At 36.2% G+C, this 19,950-nt stretch overlaps 1 protein-coding gene across 1 annotated transcript in view; it reads right to left on the reverse strand.

The window, feature by feature from the left end:
• Positions 1-19,950, reverse strand: part of DNAH14 (dynein axonemal heavy chain 14) — a 340,072-nt gene that overhangs the window by 305,666 nt on the left and 14,456 nt on the right. Inside the window, 6 exon segments of the mRNA XM_020982026.2 lie at positions 37-70; positions 1,112-1,349; positions 9,204-9,335; positions 11,466-11,610; positions 13,945-14,007; positions 16,761-16,873. Of these exon segments, the coding sequence (XP_020837685.1) occupies positions 37-70; positions 1,112-1,349; positions 9,204-9,335; positions 11,466-11,610; positions 13,945-14,007; positions 16,761-16,873 (725 nt within the window).

Below are 19,950 nucleotides of genomic sequence, written 5' to 3' on the forward strand. Positions count from 1 at the left end.
TTTAAAGAATGTCTGCTATTTGTCTTCAAAGATTACAATATAGTTTTCTTATTTCTTATTTTTATTGAATCACAGAGATTTATATTTGATTACTATCTTTAAGACAAGGCCATATGGAGTAGCGAAAAGAATACTGGATTTTTTGAGAACGAAATTCTGGTTTTAGTTTTTACCAATGTAGTAGGACTGTGTAACAAAATCTCTTTGAATCGTGTTTTCTTCATCAAGAAAATAAAGAGATTGGACTAGTTTTATGATTTACTTTATTCCAGTAGATGTTTTTGTTTGTTTAAAAAAACTATAAAACTTTTCTTGACAGTTTCAAAATAGCCACAGTTGTTTTTGACTGTTGTTAAAGCTACTAAAAAACTGCATAATAGAATTATGTCCTGAATTATATGATCACTACTTTAGCATACATTCAATGGGTCAAAAAGGGCAAAAATATATTTCAAAGATAGGAAGTAGTCATGAAGAATTAATTAGGGGAATACTTTGCCACAATTATCCTACCACCATCATAAACACAAAGAACAAAATGAAAACTTTGGCCTTTAAAAGTGTTTAGAGAATATAGAGATCTCGTGTATGAGTCTGTAAATATAAATGTGTTTAAAATACACACTTTTTTGTTGTTGTTATCTAGGCCTGAGATTTCAAGCTTGGGTAATTCCTGGTATGGAAACTCTTTTCAGTAATACAGATCAGTAACACATGTGCAGCTTATTATTTTAGAGTATTGCCTAGAGGGACTGTTACTTTCCTGTGGAACATGCACACAGCCAGTGAGTGCCAGAGAAAGGATCTGAACACAGGTCTTCCTGATTCCTAAATTCCTAAAATTAAAAGAGGCATATACCATGCACAGAGACATACAAAATTTAGAGTGAAATGAATTATTTTAAATTTAGGAACAAAATATAATAAAGTATTATGGAAGAATATATTTGGTTAATTTCAGTTGTGATCATATAAAATAGTTAGAAAAGGATTTTCTGAATAATTTTAATATTACCAGATAGTTCTCTCAAAAACTTGTCAATACATTTAAAAGAAAATTATTGCATATCCTTAATACAAGAAAAAATGTAAAAATTACTTTATGAGTCTTTATTCTTTTTTTCTTCTGAACATCCCACTTTGCTAGATTTAATAAGTAAATCCAAAAATAGTTTAATTGCAGTCTGCACCAGCTGTCGGATCAGTTCTTGGAATATATGGTCAACTAATTTAAGAAATCTTCAAAATTTTTGTATCATATGACGATGCATAGGTGCCTTAAGATGTTCTAGCTTATTTTCAAGTGGTTCATGCTCAAAACAGCTTTTTATTCCCTTCCTTTCTGCAACCTTTAAGCAAATTTGAAGAAAAAGGACAATTTCTTTATTTCTTGAAATACCATAGTCATTGTTTTATAGCATTATTTGTCTAAATAATATAATGAAGTAAAACTTCATAAATTTAATAATTTGCTGTCTTAAACATCAATCTAAAGGAAACCTGCTATTATGTATTTTGAGAAATACATCTTAAATCAGTAAATCACTTGTGAATAGTTAATTGGATTCCTAGACATCAGACAAGGAAATTTCAAGGAATACCTTTGATTATTGAATATATCTACAAAGGTCTTTATGTCTTGAAAAAACTCATGCTCAGAAAAAAGAGGAATGTAGGACACAGCAGAAAGAAAGTTCAAGAGGTCCTAGAAATATTCTGAAAAGTGTGAATTTCATAAAGAGCTTTTTAACTGATGTTTTAAAAATTCCCAGTAGCCCAGGGCAACGTATAAATAAATGGCTACACAGCATTATCTGGATGAGGGTCCACCAAAGAGGCTGAGAAGAAGCAGTGTAGTAGGCAGGAGTAGAGCCAGGAGAAAGGGTGTCCCCAAAAACTGGAAAGAAGAGAGTATCAAAGACGAGAAAGTAATCAACAATGCCAACAACTACGGAGAGGTCAAAAAAGATGAGGAAATGAGAAAGGGCCATTGGATTTGGCAATGAAGACATCACTGGTAACTTTGGAGAAAGCAATTTTTGTGGAATGTAAGATTGGAAGCTGAAGAGTTAGAGGAGAGAAAGTGGAGGTACCTATTTGTATATTCAGAAGTCATATTCATGTAAGGAAATGCAGGATCCAGATGGAGAAGCATGGTAAATTACATTTGAGTAAAGATCAATGGTGGGAGAAACAGAAATGAATATCACTGGAGTATACTATATTCCCCATGGTCAGAAAGATGAAATAGATGAGAAGTTTTGGAAATGAACTATAATATCCAGGCAAAAAGTGTAATATAAATGAAGCAACTCAATTATCCAAATATTTATGAACTTTCTATCTGCCAAAAATAGTGCAACTAATAACATCTTGACTTGCCTTAAAGCTTTATCTTTCAAAAGGTAGAGGAAACAACAAGGGAAAATGCCATTCTGGATCAGATTCTCACCAAAAAAAGGGTACATGAGGTGGGAATGCTGGGAACAAGTGACCATGCCCTCTTGAGAGGATGTAATAGAGAAAGAAAAGAAAACTGAGGCACATTCTGGCACGCTATCTCCATTGAAGGAGAGCAGATTTCTAAGAATTTAGAAGAATGATAAGTAGGACATGGACTAAAATTCTACAGTAGAAGTGGACTCAGAAGAGATGAGACACTCTCAAGAACAGAATTCTGAAGACACAATGAAAATCGAAGCTGATGAGGAGAACAAACAGGAATAATCTAAGGATAGCTCATCAACCAATTAAGATTTTTAAAACTACCTATATGATATGGAAGAAATGAGAGGTAACAGGATAAACACAAAAATGTGGCGTGATACTATAAAAATAGTGTCAGGAATGCTAACGCTCAAAATGAGCAAAGTAACTGAGAAGGTGAAGGAAAATCCAGAGGCTTTCTTGTTGCTGTTTTGTTTTGTTGTTGGTTTTTTACAATATGTTGGAGAAAAGGAGAATCAAAGCAGGGATCATTAGCACTGCTAAGGATGGAAAGGAAACTAATAACTGATGACAGAGAGAAAGTAGATTTGTTCAATTCTGATTTTGCTTCTATTTTATTGGCCAAAAAGAATGATCTTTGGACTGGAAAGTACAAAACAAAAATAGTAAAAAAGAGTGTTATTACCCAAAATAAATGAGGCGACCTCAGGAGAGCACTGTGTTGCCTTTGACAAATTCAAGTCAACTTGTTGATTAGTTGTGTCCAATTCTTTATGACCCCTTTGGGGGTTTTCTTGGCAAAGATACGGGAGTGATTTGACATTCCTTTCTCCAGCTTACGTTGCAGATGAGGAAACTCAGGTTAACAGGGTTACGTGACTTGCCCAGGGTCACACAGTTAGTAAATGTCAGAGGCCAGATTTGAACTTAGGTTCTCCTGACTACAGGGCTGGCACTTCATCCACACTGAGCCATTTAGCTGCCCAGATCAACTCTATCCTCTGGTTCTGAGAGATCTGGGGAATGTGATTGTGGAGGTACTGTCAGTGGTATCTGAAAGCTCATGAAGAAAGGGAGGCTTATTGGATGTCTGGAGAAGGGCAAATAGTATTCCAGTGATCAAAAAAGGACAAAGATAGTTGGCAAATTATAGGTCTGTGAGTGACTTTGACTGCATTTCCTGGCTAAATTATAGAACCTATATTTAAGGAATGCTGAGTGAATGTCTAGAGAAGTGAGTGACACTTACGAGGACCCAACAAGATCAGTCATACAAGACTCACTCGATTTTGTTTTTGGAAAACCAGAGGAGGGAAATGCTGTAGCCCGCTCGGGTTTTGGCAAAGAGCTTTGATGAAGTGGTTAAGGTTCTTGTGAAAAAGATACATAGGCAGAGGGATTGCACCAAAAGACAATTAAGTGGTTTCCAGTCCAGTAGGATGGTCAGATTCAAAGAATCATCGTTGGTGATCTGATATCAGCTCAGAAGGTTGTCCTCTATGGATTGCACCAACGATACGTTCTTTGAACTGTGCTATTTGACATTTTTGATCAATGGCTTAGATAAGAGTCTTCATCAAATGGCAAATGTCACAAAGCTGTAAAGGATAGTTGACACTGAGGAAGACAGAGAAATGACCAAGCAGATCTTAGTGGGGTAGAATATCAGACTGAATCTATTAAGACAAAATTGTCTAGGGATTAAAAAGGGAATTGGTTTTGTCCCAGATGGGTGCAATGGGTGGAAATTGCAAAGAGTAAAATTTAAGCTCGATGTCAGGAAAACTTTCTTACCAATTGGTAATGGGCTACCTCATGGACTAGTGGGTTCCCCCATAGTGGAGATCTTCAAACAAAGGCTGAATGACTACTTGTGGGGAAGGAGAGGGGAGTAAGCATTTACATAGTACCTATCACGTGCCAGGCTCTGTGCTAAATGCTTTTACAGATATCATCTCTTTTGATATTTTAATAATAAATATGGACACACTGAATTAGCTGTTCTTTTTGAGGTATGGCCTAAACTACTCTCGACATCCTTTCTAGTTCAGCAATTCTGAAATTCTATGAGGCACCCTTAATTTCTGGAAGGCTAAAAGAAAGATAGTTTGGCAGATTTATAGAAGTATCAAAAGGCCTTTAAGAATATTTATTAAATTTATTTATGTATTTAAGGTTATAAAGTTATTTAAGGTTATAAAGAAGAGCCAAAATCATATCTCCTGGGAAACCTTCAGAAAAAAAAAACCCAAGTAACTTTTATTTAAAAAAAAAACTTTTAAAAAAAACCCTTTTAAAAAGACCATTTTTTTTTACTGAAAAATTAATCAATCTAAACTAGTGAAGAATAGGTGTTTCAAAGTGCAATACTCTTAAAAATAGCCCAGTTGATGAGCAATATGTGATAAAAGCAATTTATTGCTAACACTAACTTGAGGACGTGTTGGGCTTCTGGCTAACACTCTATTTTGTCTCTCAACTATATGCCTACAATGATAGTGATTCTATGATTTTCTAGTCCACAGAGAGCTCTGATGACTGAGTATCCCAAACTAAGTAAGGCAATAAACAAAAGAGGTCAAAAGACTTACCCAAGTGTCATGGAGGATGTTCTAAAAAAAAAAGTCCAAATAGAAGGGATTCCCTATTGATGGTGAGGTTTTGCACATGCTCCTATGTGTGGGTGACACTGAACTGTTTGTATCTAGTACTGAAACTCTGTGGTTTCTCCTCACCAAGAACCATGGTCATTCTAAAGTATCTGATAAATCAATGGGAAAATCAACTGGATGAAGAATATCTGTAATTGTCACTGAATTATTCCATCCATTTGTCTCGTATAATTCTAGAGATGGGCAATGAGCTGGGTCCAAAACTGAAGAGAAGGAAATGGGCTGCAACCCAAACTGCAGCACAATGGTCCTAGATTTCTCATAGCTGCAAAAGCTCATCTTTTTTGACACTGATATTCTCCCAGTGAAGTTTTAACAGTTGAGAATCATGAAACACCACCATGTATAAAGAATCAAAATGGTGGCAGAACCAAAAAGCAAGGAAAACACATATGGCAGTTGTAAGTATGAAGCACATTAAGAATATATCAATGATATCTTGGGGTCAACTAGGTGGTGCGGTGGATAGGATGGGGTGCTTGGGTGCTTGTACTGGGACCCCAATTCCAAGACCGTATTTCTTCCCAGCCTCAGAAACACTATCCCTGGTGGTTTCCCCCAGCCCAAGGACACTGTGCCTAGCAATTACTCATGAGTAGGCACCAGCAAGACACTTATCTCTCCCTGGTGTAGTTACACAAAACTGGGTGAGAAAGTGATGGGCTACTCGGGCTCCAGCCCTACGATCATGTCTCTGGATGCCTCACAGTTCCTTAGTAAGCTCCTGTTCTGTGAGAAAATTTTCTCTTGTTGCAGAACATTCTCTAATCAGGAGGGAGAGAGGGATGCCTGGCCCAAGGATTTTTGTCCCTGTCTGGCCCAAGGACTTTTCCTCCCATCAGATCCCCAAGGTCCATACCTCTGACAACTCCTTCACTGTCTGGTATATTCCCTACACTTTCCCATCCATAGCTCCCAAAGATACCTGGACCTTTAGATTACCTAATCACTATCCCCAGCATTCCTTTCCCATGCCCTTTTCCATATAAACCCCAGCTCCATCCTCAGTCTCTCACAGGTTCCTTAAGAACCTTTGCTCTCTGTATAGCATAACAATAAATCTTTGCCAACTTGACTTAAAGAATACTTGAAAGCCTGTGAATTCATTCCAGATGACCCAGCCTTGTACTCTGCTCTTTGAGGGGTCTCGACTTCTCAGACCACAACAGACATAGCACTAGGTTTGGAGTCAGGAAGACCTGAGTTTAAATCCAACCTCAGACACTTACTAGCTGTGTGACCCTGGGCAATCATTTAATCCACTGTCTGCCTCATTTTTCTCATCTATAAAATGGGAATAATAGTAGCACTTACCTCCTAAGATTGAATGAGATAATATTTATAAAACCTTAGCATGGTGCCTGGCACATGGTAGATTATATAAATGTTAGTTATTATTATTGTTATTATTATGTCTATGATAGTAAAGGGAAGCAGGCTAATCATTTAGCAAGAGTGAAGGAAAGTAGATGGACTTCATCTGAGAACTTCACCAGTATCCACAAATATTAAAAGAACTAAACAAAGATCTTTAGCACACTCTATGGACGATTTTTAGAAAGACATGGACAATAACCACAGAGAGTAAGATGTCATGGGAGAGGTTATAATCTATAATGGGGGCAGTACCCATATAGACGGAATTATAAATATATACAACTGTTCAAGTACATATATCCAAATACTTAGATGATAAATCTAAGCCTTAACAGAAAGTAGTTCTAATTCTTTGGGTGTGATGGTTGTTAAACAAGTCATGGGAAGCATTTCTTAATACAGAAATCTTACCACTGCTTTATAATTTTTAATGACAAGCTCTGGCTTATTCCTCTATCAGAAGGTGGCTTCAGGCAATGCTCCTAAGAGAAAAAGCCATGAGAAGGCTAAAGCAGCTATGGAATCACACTGTGTGTAACTGATTCTTTTCTTTCCACTTGGCCATACAGACCAAGGAAAGGAAAATGAGTCAAAGGAGAGGGAAGGGAGACAGAGGCAGGGGTTCACAGGAGCCAGCTCTTACCAGCCAGAGAGATCTTCCTGTTAAATTTTCAGTATGTGCATTTATACCTTAGAAATAGGCAAGCACTACAAATTAGAGCTTAAATTATTTTTGTTGATTTCATAGATAATAATAGTGCAGATTAAACTTAAAATGCATCATGCATACATTTTCCCAGTTGTTAAACATTTATCAGCGTACTTAGAAGGAACATAAAAGGACTCAATTAACTGATCAAAAATGCCTAGTAAGGTTATGACTCTCTTTAGCTGTAAGCCTTAGAAGGACAAATAGACCATTTATGACTGTGATGATGAAAGGTTACCTACTATAGAAAAAAAGATCTGGAAGGACTTCTGACACCAAATAGTCTCACAAAGCTACAGAGAAATTCTAGGAAGATTGAATTCCAAGTGAGGCTTCTGGGTGAGTTCTACTGGACCAATTTCTACTGGGTAGCAATCATAGCTGAATCAAGTACTGGCAGACATGCTTGTCACTTTGGGCAGGTCACTGAACCTTTCTGGGTCTCAGTTTCCTCATCTATAAAGTGAAGGGGTTAGATTAGACTAGCTGATATGTAAAGGCCTTTTGAACTTTAAATACTATTAGCTAACTGACCCTAGGTATTTGACTTTCTCTTCATTTACCTTAACATATATCACATCTTTAAAAAAAATTAGTACTAAACAACACTAGGTGATAGTCTTGTTTAATGATTTTTTTTTTAAAAAAATCAAGCTTCTATTTTAAACTTGGGACAGCTAGATGGTTCAGTGAATAAGATTCCATGCTGGAAGTCAGGAAGACCTGAGTTCAAATCCAGACTCAGACATTTAACCCTGTTTGCCTCAGTTTCCTCATCTATAAAACAGGGATAATAATAGCATCTACTTCGTAGGGTTGTTGTGAGGATCAAATGAGCTAATATTTGAAGTGTTTAACACAGTGCCTGGCATATAGTAAGCTCTATATAAATGTTAGCCATTTATCATCATCATCTTCATCATCATCATCAAAAACATGGTTGGGTGGCAAAATATGACATTATTTCTCTTGGTAAACCATGACTATTGCCTTTCAGAGCATAAAAACAGAACTAAAGTTTTGCTATCCGGTTGGTAATACTGCTGTATCATCATCACAGGCAAAATACTTAATTGAGAGGTAGTCACCTGAGGACTGAACTTAATAATGCAAATCTATCAAGTGATGATATCATAAATATTCATTGTAGTGCTAGAGAATACTTCTTACATTTCGGCTTCACTGTGTTGCCTATGTGTATGTAGTGGGTCCCTGAGCAACCTAGAATGTTATTCTGCATACTGCCATCAGATTAACCTTCTGAAAATAGGCTTTCATTTCATTCCTGGGTTCAAAAATTTCCAGTGGCTCCCCACTGCCTGCAGCATTAACTTCAAACTTAGAGTGGTACTGAAAGCACTAACCAGTTTGGTCCCAGGCCCTATTACTCACATGCAAACTCAATACAGCAGTCAAAATGTTCTACTCACGGTTTCTCTCAGTTCACTATGCTTTCACCTTGAAAGTCTTCCCACCCCCTCTCCACTTAACCTAAATCGACTAAACTATTCACTAAAACTCCCTTGACCTCCTCTGCAGGAATAGATATCTTTCTCCTCTGATTTTTTTTTGGTAATACATAATATATGCACCACTCATTTGTCACTTATCTCCTACATCCTAGCTTGTTGTTTATCTTTCATGAATATGCCACCCCCTCTACCAAGTTGTAAGCTCCTTGAGGACAAGGCCACATCTTACAGTTTTCTGTATTCTCCACAGTGCGTTGCAAAATGTGTTGTATATAACAGGTGCTCAACAAATATTGGATTAATTGATCAGTCCTTTGACCCCTCAACTTGACTTTTGCCTGCTCCTTTCAGGACTACGATACAGCAATAATTCTACTTAATACATGGAAGTTATTCTTCTATAGCCCTAGTAAGCTTAAGGAGTGATTGGAAAGGAACTGATGAGTTTTAACACAAATGTATATGGCATAGCATTCAGGCTTCCAGAGGGTAAATATAGAGAAATAAGATATTTTTTAAAATTACCTGTAAAAATGTACTTTTAATCACTAAAATGATTTTCTCCTTAAGTTCTTCCAGCTGTTTTAGTGCTTGTACAGTCTGTTGTAACTGCTCCTCACAAAACTCTTCTAGAGAGTATGTATGGTATTGGTCCAGCTAATACAACAAGGGAAAAGAATAAGCCTTTGAAAGTTAAACTTCATTTATGAGACTAAGGCAGGAAAAAACATTTTATCTTTTCCTGGTTATAAATGAAGGGATTAAGTGATATTTCAATGTAACAGCTGTAAAAACAAGCAAACAAAAAACCCTTGATAATTCACAGAACTATGTCAAAGGAATAGGAAAAAAAAATGTGATTGCCAATTATTAAAACTAGTTTTAAGGAGATGTACAAAAGTGAATGTATTTAGAATAAAAACAATTTTTAATGCTCTGTAACTCCAGTCTTAGCCACTCCCATCCTCATTGCAGAAAGCAATCAGGGATTAATAATAGAAAAAGGCTTCCAACTGGGAGGTAAAGAGACATAAGCTCTAGTCTCTACTATAGCTAGGTCACCTTAGACTAGTCATTATAACACTCTGGCTCTCAGTGTCTTTTTCTATAAAATTAAGGAATTGAATTAGATGACCTCTAAGATTCCATCCGACTGATGCTCAGTGCCTCAAACTCAACAGGTCCCAATTTGAAATAATTATTTTCCCCTAAACAATCTGCCCCTTTTCCTAAATGCTGTCTTTCTATGGAGATTCACCCATACTCAAAATATAAGATTTGCTTTTTTTTCAGTGTTAGATTAAATATATACTTTTAATTTTTATTTGTGTATTTTTTTTATTTTCACCCAATTACATGTTAAAACAATTCTTTTAACATTTGTGTTTTTTAAAGTTTTGAGTTCCAAATTCTATCCCTCCTCTCCTTCCTTCCTCTCCATCAATTGCCACACTCTAGTGCCAAGTTCTGCAGATTGTACTTTCATAGTATTCTTGTATCTGTATCATCTTCTCTACTCAAACTGCCAATACCCTTATTACTCCTTTTTAAAATTATGGTAGTATCCTCATAACTCATTACTGTATATAGAATTCCAAAGGACAAGGGTGAAGTGTATCATAATTAGATTATAGTTAGAGCATGATCATTCTGTGCTTAGAGTATAGAGAGAGGAGAAAGAGGGTTTTAAAAGTTTTCTTAAGTAACCACAACACCCTGGATCAAGGGATAAGAGGAGCAGAAGTGAGAAATTTGCCCACTATTGGACTAGATTTTAGCTGAAGTATCTTCCAACTCTCCAAAGTTCTAGCTTCAAAATGTCTCTAGAGTCCTTTCTTTATGAATATTTCTATTGCTACCATTTTATTTCAGGTTCTTATTGTTTGATGTATATTACTACTACTTCTTAATTGGTCTTCTGACCTCCATTCTTCTCCCTGTTATAAACAGGATACGTCACAACTAAAATCATGTTATTCTTCTTAATATGCCATTTTCATTACATCATTTTCCTCTCCCTTCATCCCTAATTCTCAGGTAGTGCCCAACTGGATAACCACTTGTTGGGACATGGGTAGAGGGAACTCATATGTCTAACAGAGAGTCTAAAAGGCCTGTCGTGTTCCTTTCAACTCTAAGATTCTAGGAGCTCTTACAGCAGAACAGCAAGGCAACCAGAGGGCATAGGGATAAAACACTAAATGTGGAGTCGGTGAGACTTGATTTTGAATCCTGCCTCAGACACTTAGCAGCTGTTTGACACTGCGTAATTTACTTACCCTCTCTCAGATTCAGTTTCCCTATCTATCAAATGGGGACAATAATAGCATCAATCTCACTAGTTTGTAAGGATAAAATAAGATAATATATAAAAGAACTCTGTGGTATACCTTAGCTACCATCATTATTCATATCATTATTATAATAAGGCTAAAACTCATTAAATGACTACATAATTAAGAATCATATAAAAGTAATGGTAGACAGTTATTCTCCATCCATCCTCAATGAGTAAAGAATAAAATAATAGGCTTAAGTAGAAGCATGAGACATAGGTTAAAATTTAAGAAAAATTTAATAATAGAAAACTACTTTTTAAAAGTTTAATTCCTCCTTGTGATGTTTTAGAAGACAGAGGGGAAGGACCACATTAAATTCTTTTATTTAAAAGCTTTTATCTAGCACTAGATTCTAGGATTGTATATTTCTCTGAATCAAAAATTTCAGTGCCAACTATTTTACAAGGTTTTTATATATAAACTCCAAGGTATAATATTTTTTATTCACTTTAACCAGAAGGATTGCAGAGGGATTGTCCTCAAGGAGTCTGCCTTTTTTGAGGTCACTTGCATTTTCACAAAGGTTCCGTATTTGAAGCAAACATCTTTGAAATAATTTATCAGCCCAAAAAAGTTGCTTGTACAATATCAATCTGGAATTTTAGAAATTATCTCAAAACTCATTTATTAAAATAATGTTAATTATATCAATTTAGAGTCAACTAGATTAGTTTATTTCAAGTAAGTTTTTGGTAAAAATTTAAAGTGGCATTGTTAAAATTTTCAGTGGCTCTGGGGCTTTAGGACTCTATAGGCAACAGACTTTCCATTTGGGGGAATGCATGTCCGTTTGCATGAGGGTTAGAGACTAGGTGGGGGTGGTCTGTCAAAATCTTCTATCTGAAATACCGAGGAGTTGGGATCAATAAGAACTGCTAAAACTATATTTTGCTTACACGCCTATCCAAATAAAACACAACTATTTAATTTTAAAAATCACTTTATTGACTGTTTACTGTGGACACTGGGTGAAATAGGAAGTGAAAGAAACAAAAAGGTTAGCTAAGACATGGAACATGGTCCCTGGTCTCAGAGAGCTCACAGCCAGGCAGTAGGGGGAGGGGAAAGGAGATGATTGTGGATAAAACATGTGAAATGATAAGTATAATTCTAATTACATTTCTCATTTTTACTAACAATACATAGTAAGTGCAAGGAAATGTTAAAGACTACGTACTACATGAAATCCTAGAGGGAAAATACCATCATCAGTAGCGGATATAATGGAAAGCTTTACAACAGAGGGGAAATTTGAGTGGAACTTTGAAGGACAGGCAGGAATTTAACAGTTAAGAATGTATTCAAGGCACAGACTAGGAAGCCTAAGGCATACCCAATAGTCAGAATAGAAGAATGAAATCAACTGGAAAGGTAGGGAGGTACCAGAACATGAAGGCTATTGAATGCCAGCCAAATGCAAGGGAGACATAAGGAAGAGCTAAAGATTTCACTAACTATTCACACATGTAAGACAGTCAGAAATAGTGAAGTCAGAAGAGAGTAGGAGGAAAATGGTCCTAGATTTGGGCCGTGTTGATTTTGAGATGCCAACAGGCTATCCAGGCAGAGATGTCCTATAGGCAGTTTAAGGTACAGGTCTGCGGTCACTATCTGCATAAAAGTGGTAACTGGAACCACAGGAGTAAATAATATCGCCAAAGTAGTGAAAAGGGGCTGAGGATCAAAACTTGGGGAACTTCTACATTAAAAATTAATGTTAGTGAAAGAGATAGATGAGTAATTAGAGAGGTAGAAAGAACCGGGAGAATATTGTATCTCTAGGGCCTAAGAGAGAGTATATCCTTCTAGAAAGAAGGAGTCAAATGCTGTCAAATGCTATAGAGAGGGTAAGATGAGGATTGATGAAGTTCATTAGATTCAGTGATTACAAAGGAGGCCATTGATGTACCTTGAGAGGGCAATATAACAATCACCTAATAAATGCTTTTTAATTCATTCAACCATTCATAAACTGAACAGTGTCCAAAGAAGGGTAACCAGGATGGTGGAAGGGTCTTAAGATCATGAAAAATGAGGCTTGGTTGAAGAAACTGGGGATGTTTAGTCTGGAGAAGAGAAGATATCGCTGTTTTGAATAACTGAAGGTCTGTCTTAAACAAAACAAGATGTATTAGATTTGTTTTTGGCCCCAAAATGCAGAACTAGGAGTAAAGTGTGTAAGATGAAAAGAGGAAAATTTAGACTTGATGTCAAAGAAAACTTCCTAAAAATTAGAGCTATTCAAAAGTACAAATCACTTTGGGCTCCTCTAATTGGAGTTCTTCAAGCAACTACCTGTTAAGTGCACTAGAGGAAGGATTCTAGTCTATGTAGTGTGGGCTAGATGTTTTCCAACTCTGAGATGCTGTGATTCTTGGGAATGTCTTCAAGTATACTGAGTTACAAGGAAAATGCAAATCACGTCTTTGCCCTTTCCAAAGCAAATTAATCGAGAGGAAATGGGCTTGGCTTGTTTCAAAAGAAAATTCAATTTAGTATAAGGAAAGATTTCTTAATCATAGGGTAACTAGGAACAAACTGGGTTATCAGAGAAGGCTATAGACTCTAATCATGGAAGTATTTCAAAGTAAGATCAACAGTCTTAGATCGCTTAAATGTATATTCACTCTTCTGGAAGCATAAATCTGGGTAGATCAAAGACCAAGGGATAATTAAGGTTTTTTACAGATCTATGATTCTATTATTCCTCATAATGTTTCAAGAAAGCAATATGATTTAAAAATCATTAGAGATGACTTAAAAACACCGCCCTGAAGGCACATGAAGGTGATAGACTAACTTACTTTCCAAAGTCCTTTTTAATTCTGTGACTGTAGTAAAAGTCATTTACATCTGTTTCAATCTTACGGTTTAAAATGTGTTTTCCTTTTGAAACTTTCAAAAACATTATCTATATGAATATTTACTTGCTCTTGTCTGTTTTACTTCTTTGAACATTGTTTTTCCAGGTGATAAATGATTTTCTTATTCTGAAAGAAGAAACATATCTTAGGCAAAATGGACTTGAGTTGCATCTTATACATCTCTGTGGTAAGGCCTATTCATATTTGTAAATGCCCTAGACCAGCTTACTATTAATCTATTCAGAGTGTTGCTATGAACTTTTAATACATTGTCAAATAGGGGACACAGTAATGTGTCAGTGTCATCACAAGACCCAATGAAGCATACGATGTGCAAATTTTTCCTATAAATATACTTTGGATAACTGGTTTAAAAATATACAGTTATGCTTATTATTTTCTTTGTATCATATACTCTATTGGCCTGTTAATTTTATGAGAGTTAGAATGTATTTTTTCAATAGAAAATTGTGCTTCAGTCTCTATATCACCATAGTATAGTCAATTTTTTAATGATTAACATTTGTAAGAAGGAGAGCACCAAGAAAAATTCAGAATAACAATTAGAAAAATAATTACAATATATTTATTATTGAAATATTTTCTGAAACTTATATTTGAACATAGGTGGATTTGTTATTCGAAAAATTCATAGCACTTTAAAAAAATGCCATTTTTGTAAAGATGTAAATCAGAAGAAGCTTGACAGTTTCAGGTTTGGTTTTTTTTTTTTATCCTGCCCCCTTATCAACTCTATATTGATTCTATACTTGAGATAGAATCATCTCTATTCTTGGAGACTGAGCAAACTCTCCCTCACTTCTTATAAATTCAATAATACACACACACATAAGGTAGTCTGAGAGGGAAGGTAGTGGCAATTGGGCGGTCAGGAAAGTTTTCATACAAAAGATGGGACCTGAGCTGCATCTCAAAGCAAGACTTTTTGATGCCCAATCATGTCTGTTCCTGGATTCTCCTTCTGCTCTTTCCTGGTTCTCCTCCTACCTGTTTCACAGTTCCTTCTCAGTGTCCTTTGCTGGATATTCACCCAGATTGTGTCTGCTAACTGTGGGTGTCCCACTGAGCTCTATTCTGGGCCCTCTTCTCCTCACATTCTATATTATATCACTTTGTACTCTCATCAGCTCCCATGATTTCAATTATCATCTCTATGTAGATAATTCTTATATCTACTTTTCCAGTCCTAACCTCTCAATCTCCAGGCTTATATTTCCAACTTTTCACTGGACATCTCAAATTGGATAGCCTGTAAACATCTTAGAATCAAGATGTCCACATGGAACTCACTTCTTTCTCCCCAAACCCTCCCCTCTTCCTAAATTCTTTATTATGATTAAGGGTACCATCGTCTTCATCATCACCCAAGCTCATAAGCTTGACTCTACTCTCTCACCTCTTCCCCGATTCCAATATGTTGCCAAGTCTTGTTAATTCTATCTTCATAACTTCTATCATACACATCCCTTTCTCTCCTCTGACACTGCCACTACTCTGGTGCAGGCTCTCCTTACTTCATACCAGAACTATTGTAACACAACATAACACAAATATAAAATTCTCCACTTAGCTTTTTAACCTGGCCCCTTCCTACTTTTCTTTTTTTTTTAACTTCTTTTTTTTTTTTTTTTGCACCTTACACGCCTCCAGCTATTCTGTGACACTGGCCTTTTTTCCTCTTCCTCAAACAAAACAATTTGTATTACAGCTTCGCACATTTATACTGGCTGTCCCCCATACCTGGAATGTTCTCTCTCCTCATCTCTGCCTCCTGCTTTTTCTGATGTCCTTAAAGTCTCAGCTAAAGTTCTACAAAGTTCTACCTTCTGCAAGAAGCCTTTTCCAGTCTTCCTTAATGTTAGTGCCTTCCCTCTGAGATTAGCTCCAATTTATTCTGTATGTATCTTATTTGTACATAATTGTTTGCATGTGGTCTTCCCCATTAGATTATTATATCCTTGAGAGCAGGGACTGGGTTTTTTGTTGTTGTTTATTTGTTTGTTTGTTTTTTACACAGCACTTAGCATAGTGCATGGCATATAGTAAGTGCTTAATAATAATTTGTTGATTAGACTTGACTCGCTGAGCAGAGGTAAGGATAGAGCGCATTTCAGACATGGTGGGCGGAGGGGAGAAATAAAAACACTTTAAGACTAGATAGAAGCCTCAAAAGCACAATATTTTGTACATATTTAGCAGAAAGACAAATGGTCCTGTACACCTAATATTTTCTGAGAATATTGTCTTTAAAATGTAATACATTGGGGTAGCTAGGTGGTGCAGTGGATAGAGCACCGGCCCTGAAGTCAGGAGGACCTAAGTTCACATCTGGCCTCAGACCAAACACTTGACACTTACTAGCTGTGTGACCCTGGGCAAGTCACTTAACCCCAATTGCCTAAAAAAAAAATGTAATACATCTAACTGCATAATAAATGGTCATGCTTTGAATAAGAAAATGCATAATTTTTAAAGCTTTCTAACAGAAGTGATTAAAATTTTCAGTGGCTAAAGGCAGAAACTTTATACTGTTCGGAAAATAAATTTACATTGAGTAGCTAGAAAAGAGTGGATGGAGTCCGAAGACAGGCCCCATTTGGGCTCTTTATTTGGGCTCAGTGATGCTGAGCAAGTCACTTTACATTTTTCAGGGCTCAATTCTCTTACCAATTAGGTGAGGAAGATGGAACAGATACTATCTAGTGTCCTTCCTGACTGTAAATCCCATAACCCCAGTCTACAGCGAAAAGTAAACAAATGATGTGTAACTATATTAGAATCTAGTTGCTCAGTCCTCTCCACTTTCTAGGAAGCTGCATGGCTTTCCCTGAATAAAGGCTCTCTCTTATTTGTCTTACCGGAATTTGGAAAAGAAAGGAATTTTATGAAATGCTATGAAGTGATTTCTTTCCACAAGCCATTCCAAGACAGGTGTCATTTCTACTTCTTCTGTCTTACCTACTCGAATAACCTGAAAAATAAAGAACAAGGTTCTGATTTTGTTTCAAGGAAAATTTAAATAAAAGAAAAAGTACCTATTTACATGGAATTGAGGAAATTATGAATTTAAATAGTAATGAAAGTTTTATACAATTGCCTATCTCAAGTCATATCTTCTATTGTATTCTCCAGAAAATCTTGGGAAACATTAAAAAAAAAACTTGTCTTCATAAATAATGCATTCCAGTAACTAGTGGTAGATGGGAATTTATTTTATTTCTAATTCTTTGCTACCACAAAAAGTGCTGCTATGAATACTTTGGCATATATGGGGACTTTCCCCCTATTGATAGCTTCCTTGATAATGGAATCTCTGGTCCAAAAGGTTGAACATTTTAGTTATTTTGTTTGCATAATTCTAAATTGCTTTATAAAATAGTTGTATCACTTCACAACTCCACCAATAATATACCAGTGTGCCTATCATTTCACAGCCACTCCAAAATTTACTATTGCTATTTTTGGTCATCTTTGCCAATTTGCAGAGTATATGGTGAAACCACAAACTTGTTCTCATTTGCATTTCTCTCATTATCAGTGATTTACAGCATTCTTTCATGTGGTTGTCAATACCTTGCAATTCGTCTTTTGAGAATTGTCAGTTCATATCCTTTGACTATTTTATTTATTTGAGGAATGGCCATTAATCTCATATATACATACACACATAAATATAGATATACACACACACATACATATATGTGTATATGTGTATGAATATATACTTATTTATTATGTTTCTTGGATACTAGACTCTTATCATAGAAATTTGGTACAATTTTTTCCCCATTTGACTCCTACATTTATTATCCTGGGTGTGTTAATCTTATCTGTGCATAATCTTTTTAGTTTCATGAAATTAGTTATCCATTTTGTAATTGCTTCATCACTCTTTTCTACTGAACACTTTTCCTCACATTTTATACTGAAAAAATTAAGGTAAAAAAATTGAGGTCATCCACCATAAGCCATTTTTTCTTTCCTTCTCCTACCTCACATTCCTCTCAAATCATTTCACATAGCACAGTGTTTGGCACATACTAAGCACTTAATAAATGCTTTATCTAAGCCCATTGCCTTTACTTTAGTCTCTGATAAAAGAAAAAAAAACTCTTTACAAAGGCCAGTCGCTCAATATGAACCCTAGATCTCAGATCCTTTCCATTTTCTCTAGCAGGTTGCCATCAATATAATCTTCACTCTAATCTCTGATCTCTCCCATCGACTGGCTCATTTCCTGTCACTTACAAAAATGTCAAATCTCTTCCACTCCTCAATTGATTCTACCAGCCTCACTAGTTATTGCTTGTATCTCTCCTTTACTTCTCTGTTGTCTGCCAACGCCCACCCCAAAAGGCTATACTCAATGCTTCCATTCCCTCTGCTCTCCCTCTCTTCAGAACCTTCTACAATTTGACTTCCAGCCTCATCATTCTACTGAAACTCTTTTCCCAAAGGTATTGGTAATCTTTTATTGCCATATTAAGAGGCTGAAAAGCAATCTTGATTGCCCCTCAATCCCCTTCTTGATCTCTCTTCAACATTTGACACTGTTCATTACCTTCTTCTCCTGGATACCATTTGGGGTTTCATGAAACTGCTTTCTTGGTTTTTTTCCTATTGGTCTGACAGAGCCTACTCAGTCTTTCTCCTTTTTTTAGATCTTCATCCTTATTATATTCCCATACTATGGGTGTCCCCCAAAGCTCTGTACTGGTCCCTTTTCTCTTTTCTCTCTATATAATTTCAGTGATATTGTATGCATATGATTTCCAGACAGGTACAGGTACTGGTACAGATACAGACACAGGTATAATAGATACAAAGCCTCTCCTCTGAGCTCCAATCTCACAGCCCCAACTGCCTACTAGGCATTTTGACCTGGATATCTTGTAGTTATCTCAAATTCAAAATGCCCCAAACACAACTCATTATCTTTACCCTCAAACTCTCCCCTCTACTGGACTGCTTTATCACTGTCAAGGGTACCACCATCCAAGCCTCCAACTCACGTTATTCTCAACTCTTCACTCTCATTCATTTCCCATATCAATGAGTTATGAAATCTTTTTTTTCTATCTTAATATTTCTCAAATATTTTCTTTTCTCTACTCACACAGCTATCACCTTATTTCAGCCCCTCAACACTTCTCACCTAGTCTATAGAGAGCATAGGGTTTGAATTGGGAAAAATTCCTAAAATACAGTGGTAAGCGAAAAGTCATAAAAACTTAAACTCTGTGAAAAGTGGAAGTCTGAATATGGAGACCTGTTCACAAATCATAACTTAGATACCAAATTATAACTTAGACACTAAGTCAAAACTTAAGAGATTATGACATATGAAAGCCAGAACAAGAATATTGTGACTGGGACATGATCAATACACAAATTTATGTTTGGGCATAACATTGGCTTAGCTCCCAAGCTCATTACTAAGCAGAAAACCAAAAATATCCACCAATCAGTGGTGATGCACTCTCTAGCTCCTCCTGCCTCTGTCTATTTACTATAATTACCACAAGGATTTTGGGGTTCTTCAGCTGGGATCCACAAAACTGTCTGACTGTGGCCCCAGACCAAAGATTATCCCTGTTTGTAAGTATTCATAATGATTGATTAAACTACTACCTATAATCAATATGGAGATACTTGGCCTCTTCCTTTGGTATTAAAAAGAACACCCCATGGTTATAAGGGAAGTACAGGCTCCCCAACCAGGGGAATTCTGGACCTTACAGATAGGTAGGTAACAAATATTTATTACCTACACATAGGAAGGTAACAAATATTTATTGGGATAAAAACAGAGGAAAAAAGAAAGACATCCTCAAGGAACTTACATTCTAATGGAGATAAGAGAATATGTAAAAAAGGTAAAGGGTGAAGGAGGAGATAGGAAGTACTCATGTCTGGCATAGTGGCAAAGTGCTTAGCATCAGAAGCAAAGAGGGGAGAGGAGAAAGCAGAGCTAGTCTGGGTCCACTCCCAAAATGGGAGGCCCTCAAAAGAACTTATCAATGGGAGAAGGGAAATGGCATAGCAGAA

This window comes from Phascolarctos cinereus, unplaced genomic scaffold, assembly GCF_003287225.1.
Source record: "Phascolarctos cinereus isolate Bilbo 61053 unplaced genomic scaffold, phaCin_HiC Scaffold_5;HRSCAF=322, whole genome shotgun sequence".
Classification (NCBI taxonomy): Eukaryota; Metazoa; Chordata; class Mammalia; order Diprotodontia; family Phascolarctidae; genus Phascolarctos; species Phascolarctos cinereus.